General features: G+C 39.2%; 1 protein-coding gene across 1 annotated transcript in view; it reads right to left on the reverse strand.

Moving 5' to 3' along the window:
- The window catches only part of cerk (ceramide kinase), a 46,478-nt gene that overhangs the window by 24,504 nt on the left and 12,229 nt on the right, over nucleotides 1-9,745 (reverse strand). Inside the window, exons 2-5 of the mRNA XM_015049044.1 lie at nucleotides 5,454-5,585; nucleotides 3,979-4,101; nucleotides 993-1,118; nucleotides 256-322 (exon numbers count right to left, since the gene is read on the reverse strand). Coding sequence (XP_014904530.1) covers nucleotides 256-322; nucleotides 993-1,118; nucleotides 3,979-4,101; nucleotides 5,454-5,585 — 448 coding nt within the window. The remainder of the gene's footprint in view (nucleotides 1-255; nucleotides 323-992; nucleotides 1,119-3,978; nucleotides 4,102-5,453; nucleotides 5,586-9,745) is intronic.

Genomic DNA, 9,745 nt, shown 5'->3' on the forward strand with positions numbered 1-9,745 from the left:
TTATATATATATATATATATATATATATATATATATATATATATATATATATATATATATATATAAATTACCATTCATCTCGATGCAGATTACCCAACAACAGAGACTTAATGAGCCTCTCAGTGACTTTATTAAAACACGAGCAGATGAGAGTCAACAGAAAAGCCACGGGCAAGAATCAGTGTTTCAAAAGCCTGAAAGTGGCAGCAGCAGCAGCAGCAGCAGCAGCAGCAGCTACCCCGCTGAAGTACTCACCCATCATAATCGTCTAGATTGGCCTCCATTTTCAAGTGGTCCCTGGCATGATTAGCGCGCTCTGTAACTGTGGAAACCAATTAAATAGCAGGCGTTAGCGCAAGTGCAATAAAAGAAATGTACAGACGAAATAAGTGGCGGAGCAGGCATTTAAAACAAAAAAACAAAAAAAACAAAAGAAGTATAAAACAAAAACGCTGCACTTTGGATGCATTCGCTAAAGCCCACTGAGCAGATTAATGTTTAGAAAAAAAAAAATTAAAAAAGCCAGGCGCAGTGGCACAAACAGCCTAATTCAGCTATTGTGGGGTGTATTAACAAAATGAGCCCCGAGGCAGGAAAAAAAAAATAAATCCCCATCATTTTAACAGTAAATCTGTTTACTAGGCATATAATCCCAGCACAAAAAAAAAAAGATCATGTGACTCATAGCCGCTATAGGAAGCCCAGAGTGAATGGTGTTTTCCCCCTGATGGGCCATCAATACTCAAGAATATACACTGTAGCAAACACTTATTGAATAATAGATGACTTTGGATGCCCAAGCTTATCGGGTATCACAGGTTCCATTAGGGTGGTGGCAGGATTAATGCCGCCATAAGGCAAAAATCATATCCTCGTGAGGCCACCTGGCCCCCACCCCGCAAGAGGCTACGCTGGCAGCGGAGATGTATACGGTGGCCTTTGAGTCTCATTTTTAATTTAAATGTTGAGGCGCTCCACTGTCGGGTACCCACCAATCACGTCTGTAAAGATGCCGGCCTGCCGGAACACCGGAGCCACCTTCTGCTCGTAAATGCGCTCCCCGCGCCGCTTCCCTCCGTACGGATTGATGTACACCAGCAGGTTCTTGGGTCGGTTGGCTGCAAAGTGAAGGATAGCGGTTGGAAATATCTGACTTTTTTTTTTGACAGCCTCTTGATTGGTCTTTCATTAACTAGAGACCTTTTTTTAAAAGATGATCACCAGAATGGGCTGTTTGAAAGACAAACGAGGTGTCGGCTAACTGTGGAAGGAGTGTAGGGCAAATTACAGGCACTGCATCATCTGGTGATGAAGTTCCAAAGTGGCGCGCCGGCCGGAGAATGTTAAAATGGCTTGTTTGGGGCCGCTTTGGAAAAAATAAGGTGCCGGCTCGAACTAAAAGCGATCTGAATGGGATCAAGTGTTAAATGAGCACAAAGAAAGGGAAAAAAAAACAAAAAGCATGGCTTCATATCATTTGGCAATAAGACAAAAATTCCATTAGGTTACATAAATGGCTTGTCAGCAGTGATGTAACGGTGCAGCCGCGGAGGAGACGGACGCTGTTAGAGACGTACAGACTTCATCTTCGCAACGAATGTGGTTAATTTCATTGAATTGGTTCATCTGTGGGTATGGGGCACTTCAGATGAATTACACCCACCTTCCGATCTTAATTCTACATGTTTGAGAGACACCGAATGCTACGGAGCCGGATCATTTTTCAAACGTATTGGCCCTGGAGTGTGTCACATAATTTTATACTCAATTAGTGTTATAGCTCGCTACGTTACTAATAGTATTATAACATGTAATGTGATACATCATAAAAAGACATTACATATTAGCATTTAATAGATTTAATGAAATGTCACACATTATATTCTTATGCTACAAGTTAATATGCTTTGTCTATGGAAAGATATTTAGAGCAATTTATAATAAAACAGCTTAAGTGAGCTTCCAAGGTGACCAATTGGCCACTTTTTACTTTCCCGTTAAACATTTATTTACACCTACCTGGTATAGTTTGGGTTCCAGTATTTTATAGAAAGCTTGGACAGCAAGATGTAATGAGTTACTCTTGAATTCAAAGTTCTCGCAAAACAGAATTGTACAAATTGATTCGTTTTTGGATGCGCCACAAGTCCAACCCACCTGAGTCGAAAGCCTGAATTGCTTCCTTGTTTACTCAGGTTCCTGCTACCAAACCAGCCGTGTGACTTAAGTGTTGACACTGATCATTTTAAACCTTCAATATTGACTCACTGTACAACCTGCTACAACCTCTTGGCACATTAAAAAAAACCAGCTTTTGCAGTAGCTATAAGATACTGAAATAAATCAGTGTGTGATATCAACATAAAGTGTGTTACTAATTGTACTTTTGAAATCCAAATAAATGTAATAAAGTAATTTAACGTTTCACTTAAGTTTCAGTTAAACACATTGAATCATCCCACTGCTTCTTCCAACCACTGTTCCTTCTGGAAATTGTTGAAATTCAGTTAAATTTAGATTATGCAACAAAAAAAAAAAGTTTGTGAAATAGAACAATCCGTTCATTGCTGTTTTTCATTTTGCTGAAACCTCTAGCAGCTATTTTTTGTCAGCTGTGAAATAATGTCACCTTTGAACTCATAAATGAGGACCATTAAAACCTTCTACTGCTGTCGTCATTTGTGCAGAACAGCTGAGAGTTGCATAACAAAATTATTAGAGCTTATAAAGAACGGATATCAGTTTGTCCAGTGGCAGAATGATCATAACTGACGTACTTCAAGACTTTGTACCCCTTACATCACTACAACAGACATTAACAATTGGAAGTGGAATTTGAATCTGCTGGAACAGCAATACTTTTGTATTGTTGGGGAGGAAAAAAATTACAAAATTTTTTCAGTTCGTCACAAGTCTTGTAAGGAATGCACGAGTTATCATCAGATGAGTCCAGATTAAATTTGTTGGCCTGCATATACAATGAAATGCGCAGTAGAAAATAAAAACCTTGGTCGTCAGGGTTCATTGTCCTGCATTTTTAAACCATGCCCTAGATTAAAATTTATGGTACACGCTCAGGCATTTGCAAAAGCTGAGTGACATGTTGAGGTGATAACAACTCAACCATTAAACCAGCTGTGTTGGGGCAAGGATGCATCTAAAACCTGCAATACTATCCTTTATGACTGGAGTTAGTCACTTCAAGAAAAAAAAAACATCTTTTTAGAGTCTTAGAGTGGTCTAGTCAAAGTTCAGATCTAATTCCAGCTAAGAATCAGATCCAAGACTTGAAAATTGAAGTCACAGTTTAGATATTCTCTGTAATCTGATTGTAAAAACCATCTTTCTTCTTTAGTCCCACGCTATTTTGTGCTGATACATAAAATCCCTTACATTGGGTTTATTTGTGGTTTTAATATGAGAAATTACAAAAATACTGAAAGGGTATGACGACCTTTTCTAGGTACTGCATCAAAGTGTACTGAATCAAAACCTTTACTTGTTCTTCTAAGACGCACATTAAGAAAATACTGCAGCAATCCAAACGAAGGTTTGCACTGCGCTACTGTTTACTGTACGACTCTGTTGTGTTTTCCTGATCATAATCTAAATCAAGTCGCCGCCCACCCATCCCTAATGTGAGTTTAGGTGGTTCACTGTGTCAATTAGTGTTTAATTGGTAGGTCAATGTTACCTAGCCGGATTTCTGTCACAAGACATTTTGGACAAAACCCAGATGGCGTCCTGCTCAGTTTCTGTCAGGTTAATCAACAGCTGTCCGAGTGTGAAATGGGCTTTTCACTTTAACCTGTTACTTAACATTCTTCTGCTTGAGTTTATTTGCCCCTATCTGTGCTGATAGCAGCTTAACAGTCAGTTTGGATCATTCATGATTCATTTATGACACACAGATGCATATTGAGCGTCCAGTCGGTTCAGAGTGCATCGCCCATATCTGCAGTATTAAGTAGCACCTACTAAGTAATGACAGCTGCTCGTTGATGACTTGGACCCACTGCTCGCAGATCTGCTGGTCGGCGCAGTGGAAGGTGACGTCGGCGCAACGCCACAGGTGTTGCCGGGTCCTCCTCACGTATGAAACTGCAAAGACAACAAGAACAGTTTCTACAGAGAGAAAAAAATGTAAAAGATGAAAATAAAAATCCCCCTCCGATATCCTAAAAGTGCTTTCTAGTGTTGGAATCGCTAGCTGCGCTGCCATCGACATAAAGTTGTGCAAATTGAAATTGCTAAGCTAAATTCGTGAAAAAGGAGGAGGTTTCTCAGCCGTATCGAAATGAGCGTGTTTCGGAAAACTGCAATGGAAACAGTTTTTTCGCATCACACGAGTCACGTGATGAACAATCAGATGTTACTACTGGTGGAAACGACAAAGAAGACGACAGGAAGTAGTTGTTTTTTTCTCAGACAATGTGCAGCTGGCTTCACCAGAGCCATTTTGGCATTGCATAGTTCATAAAAAAGTTGTGTGTTGAATCCACAGCTCTTTAAAATTGCCAACTACATTTTCTGCAAAACGCTGCAGATGTAATTGCTCCCAAGTATAAGAAGCTCGTTGCTCCGACGCCTGAATAAGAAGCAGATGTCTCTGATGACTGATGGATGAATTGTGAATATATCTCATGACTAATTTTAATGACCTATCATATGAACAAGCTTATTCACATGTGATTTTCATTTGCTTCTACTTTATTGGAAACACAGCAATTGTGTTTTTTCAACATTTGCAGAATATAAACAAAGATTTTTGCACATTTGTAATGGAAGTACCTATCATGGCTCACAACCTGGAGTTTACTAAGTGTTACGTTTTTCTTGTGTTTTTATTTTTTTCTCACTGATCATTACTCCAAGGCTTTGCTGCAGTGGAGCCTTGCCCTGTAAATGAACCTTAGCTGTATCCCAATCAACTTGGTCTGCCACAGATTTTAGTGAATGAGTGAGATAAGAAGACGTGGGGAGGTGGGAAATGAGGAGGAAGTCAGCAAAGTGAGGCATGGTTGTACCGAGGAAGAAGAAGAAAAAAGCATTACTGAAATATTTACATTAAGGAGCAGGAATTCCCTCACTAAGCACTTTTGGCAGCAGATTTACTCACTGAGCATTTCAATGTCAAATCATCGCACTGAATATTTCTCTCATCAGATAAGAGTCGGCCTTTCAAGGAGGAGCCACAGTTCAAATCATTTCTCGCGGCTCGTATGTGCAGCAGGGATGTCGGAGAGAGTCTGAAAAGTATTTTGTGAATTTGTTGCATAACCAGAATTTTGAGGGATGGGACATGCCTTTGAAGATAAGCTTCAGCAAAATGTGGCATCACAGTTTTGTGAAAATTAGTCCATGTCAATGTAAGTAGTACTAGTTCTCATTTTCCCCAAAACTTTAAACTTTAAAACTATTCCCGAACTTGTAGAGTAGTGTAACTGCTGCACCTGTGAATGCATGGGGATACTGCTGAGAGGGCTGGTTTATCCTCTTCGGCTGGCTCCTGGCTTGTGCGTCAGCTTCGTCTTCTGTCTTGTGAACTGCCACAATTTCACACACTTTAACAGTCTGGCCGTGTTCTGTGGAGAGATTGAATTGACGGTTTAGTTCGGTGGTGACTGCAGCTTGATGATAAGAGCCAGAAAAGTTACACGTACACAGATTCATGAGTTTGTGGTGGTAAAGAAAAGACATTCTGTCCTACAGATGATGAATGGAGTAACTGTCTACTTAGAAAATGCCTTCTGGAGTTGGTAGTGACACAAACTGATGCAACAAAAGAGTGAAAGGGCAAGTCTTGGGAATGGGAACATTACTTTTTTTGGTGGGGATGCATGCTAAACATCCAAAGACTCTTAAAGACTGAAGATTCTTAGCGTACAATGGAGCACTGCCTAGTTGCAGATTTTTGGTGAAATGTAACTTTTCATAGCTAAAGGATTTGAAGAAAATTCAGCTTTGGAAGCTGAAATATCTAGGCGGAATGCTACCCAACATGCTACTGGCTGCCAGTCCAAAAGAACCACTTGTTTTCCTCAGTGCTGATAGCAGAACTTCCAAGAGAGTAGACATGAAAGATTGTATATGCTAAGATAGTTTCACCATGCATATCAATGTATATTAAGGTGCATTTGGTGTTTCAGCTATTAAAATAGGCAGCTATAAGTGTTTTGCAAGGGGTGCAGATTTTAGCTAATTGTGTGTAAGCACTGTATTTTGTCAAAATCATCAAGCAAATACACATCAAGAGTTTCTTGATTAAGTTCATAGCTGAATCACTGTGCAACATCATCCAGTTAAAAATCAGAATACTGATTTTTTATAATCAGAATTTCTGATTTTTAACTGGATGATTACTTACAGTTACACTAAAGTCACCTGCAATCGAAGACAAATGGCTGAAAAGAATAAGATTTAACGGTCACACTAATCTGTGAAAAGATGACCGGATCAACAAAAGTTAACATGGGTGAAACTTTAGCATTAATACATGAATATTTACCTCGCTATTTGTAAATGTAATTGATTTATTTCAACCAGTGTGTGACTGATCAGTTTGAAAGTAACTTTATCTCCAATGTAATGTAAGAAGTCTTTTTCAGTTACTTGACATTTGCTTATGAGTTTGTTGAATGCTGAGCTAACGTGAGTTAGCTAAAATAAAGCAACATGCTAACCTATACTAAAATGACATCAGGGTCAACAAAAGCTGGAATGAGGTAACATTGTGATAAGCCAGATGTGGGAAATACTTTGATTAGATTGGATGTAATATTATATTACCAAGCTATGATGAGTTATTTTATCACCTTTGAACCCTATTAGTTTGAAAAATCTAGCATAGCGCTATAAAATGGTTCAAAGCTGCTAACTTATCAACAGTCAGTATCTTGTCTATACTTGATTACTTTCTGCATTTCATTTAATTCAGTTTATTTACATAACCCTAATTCGCAACAAATTTGTGCCTAAAGGCAGAGAGAGCTAGCTGATATACAAAAATATACAATCAATTCGATTGTACAAGTTTTACTCGTACATTCCAACTTGTTTACAGTTATGAAACACTCCAGTTATGTTGAGCTTATTAATATTTGTAAGAAGTTTTCTACCAAGCTGACTTTGCAGCAGCCACATTCATCTGAATGAGCATGTAGCAACTTTGGACAGTCGACTGCAACAATATGAAGCAATTCGTCCAAAGTATGGATATGTGTATATGACTTGGAGAATCAGAAATTCCCACCAGAAGCTGAATTCACTCTGAGAGACACTTGGTTCCTTTCACAAACACTGAACTGAATAGAAATAAATCCACTTAGTCCCAAGAGACCTTCAAAGTGTTTACAGGCAGTACTTCTTTTCCCACAGGAATGGGAGTCAGACGCTTGTTTTAAAACTCTTGGGGGTTGGAGGAAAGAAAAGGTGCTTTAGTCTGAGTGGCTAGGTCAGTAGCAGAATTTGCAGGTCAGAGTGGGACCGGGTACCTCCTGGTAGATGACGGAACGGTGGAGATTAAAGGGCTGTTATGAGACATCACAGATTCTTAATCTGCTTTTTTTTTTTTCTTTTTCACTTTCAGGCAAAAATTTAAAAAGGCATGTCCTCCAGAGCAGCGAAGGTACAGGAAACCTGCTTCAGTACGGCAACAAAAGTAAAAAAAAAAAAAAAACACACAGTAAGGTGGATGCCTCAAACTGCAAAATCCACCTTTGAACAATTTCTTTTTAAACTGAGACGTCCAGAAAATTCATTTATAACAGAGCAAATTCCAAAGAGGACTTTAATGCATGTACGTTTTACCCACTTCAGGTTTACTGACCTCTTCAACTGCATTGCATATACAAGGCCTCTCGTACAAATTTATTCAGCAGATATGATGAAATGAATGGGAGAGAGGCAGAACATATTATTCCTCTCCCGGGAGTCCCTGAGAATGGGATTTCATTTCTTTCTCAAATAAAGGTGATATGCCATGCAGGCATGAATAACTTTATGGCCACCAATATTCACATTTTGACAAATAGGAGGACAACTTATGGGCATGTGGGGGGGCGATGGCTTTATTTCAGCAAAAAGGACAGAGAGAGAAAAAAATGAGTTTCATTCCAACAACACATGAAATATGTTCAAGCTGTAAACTATGCAGATGGCCTTTAGCTCTGAACAAATGCCTTAGCGCTTCTTTGTTGCATGGCTTGGGAGTGCCAAATGTTTGCTGTTATTATGCAAAAAAAAAGATGATACATAACTGATATATCGGTGTAGCTGGAGGGGAAATATTTCCAATTACATACAGTGTGCTTTCAGCATAGGTGAAAAAAGCAGAGACCACAATGTAATATCAACCATCCGAGCAAACGACCCACCAAAAACAGCACCTGATGGAAGGCAGTAAAATGTCTAATTCATATTTTACTGAGCTCAGACTCCGAAATGGCTGTGCACAAATAAAACATAGTGAAAGTGACAGATTTATTGGTTGTATCTTTACGCCTAGTAAATTCAACACTTAAAATGAACATATTATTACTGGTTTGTATTGTTAATAGCAATCAGCCATGACAAAACATAGTTAGTCCTTTTGTTTTCTGACTTGCAGATAAAATGCTCCCGGCTCTGGTGTAGCTTTGCTACCAGATCCAAGCTCTGACTTGGATGCAGATTTTAGTACAGCATGTAGATGTGAACATTAAGTCTAGTTTTTTCTTCTTTTTTTTTTATGAGAAAAGTACTGCTAGAACTCATCGGCAGCAGCAGGTATTCTTTATGTAGACATGGCTTATAAAGTATCCTTTTTAAGCAGAAAACCTTCTTTTTATTTTGACTGTTGCTAAAAATAAAATAAGATTAATCTGCCCAAAAGTATAGCCTCTCTGATTCATTACATTTAGGTATTTCAGTGACTTTCATGACCACAGGTATGTAAAATCCAGGAACTAGCGCTTCTACAAACATTTGTGAAAATTGGGTCGATCTTAGAAACTCATTGATTGTTTCCTCGCGATTAAATATTTCACAGCCAACTGCTAGCGGTATAATAACAAGGTGAAAGCGATTGTGAATGATACTAACTCATCTTTGAAGTGGTAAGCAACGTAAAATCCCAGAGCAGAATCGGTGAAAACTAAGGCACAAAGCAAGCAGAGGTCACTTTTGGCAATATGGAGCCTCAGAGGTTTTTCCACAGAACAAAACCCTGATTCTCTTTGGTACAATATTGCATCCTTAGAAGACAAAACAATTCCATTTTTACATTGTTTTATTTGTACTACATCTTTGATGACTGATGCTAAAAACCTCAGTAGAAGATCTAAACTTGCATCTTTCTTTGTAAGGCTCTGTGTTGACATCTCTGTCCTTAAGTGAGCTGGGGAAGCAATCAGTATCCTTAGATCCTTAGAATGCCCCAATGACTCCACCGTACAAACATGGCGACTGAAAGGCATCATCTCGTCCACACACAGTTAGATGACAACACAGACCCACACACAAACGTTGCAGGTTTCAGCTGAGTGTAGTCCCTAAGCTAGATGCTAAGCCCCTGGCTGTACAAGCCACATCCTCTCTGCTTGGCTCTGACATACTCTCTTCTTTGTGGCTGTAAAAAAGTCTGAGGACTGGCAGTGAGCCAACGAGGGATGCCTATTCATACCGCAGGGCTCGGAGTTGGTAGCAGGGGGTGCGGAGGGGTATTTCTGTAAGTCAGCTTTTCAGGAGGTTGGGGGGAGGAAGGCGT

Source organism: Poecilia latipinna, unplaced genomic scaffold (genome assembly GCF_001443285.1).
Source record: "Poecilia latipinna isolate Pla-1442-1.1 unplaced genomic scaffold, P_latipinna-1.0 Scaffold921, whole genome shotgun sequence".
Taxonomy (NCBI): Eukaryota; Metazoa; Chordata; class Actinopteri; order Cyprinodontiformes; family Poeciliidae; genus Poecilia; species Poecilia latipinna.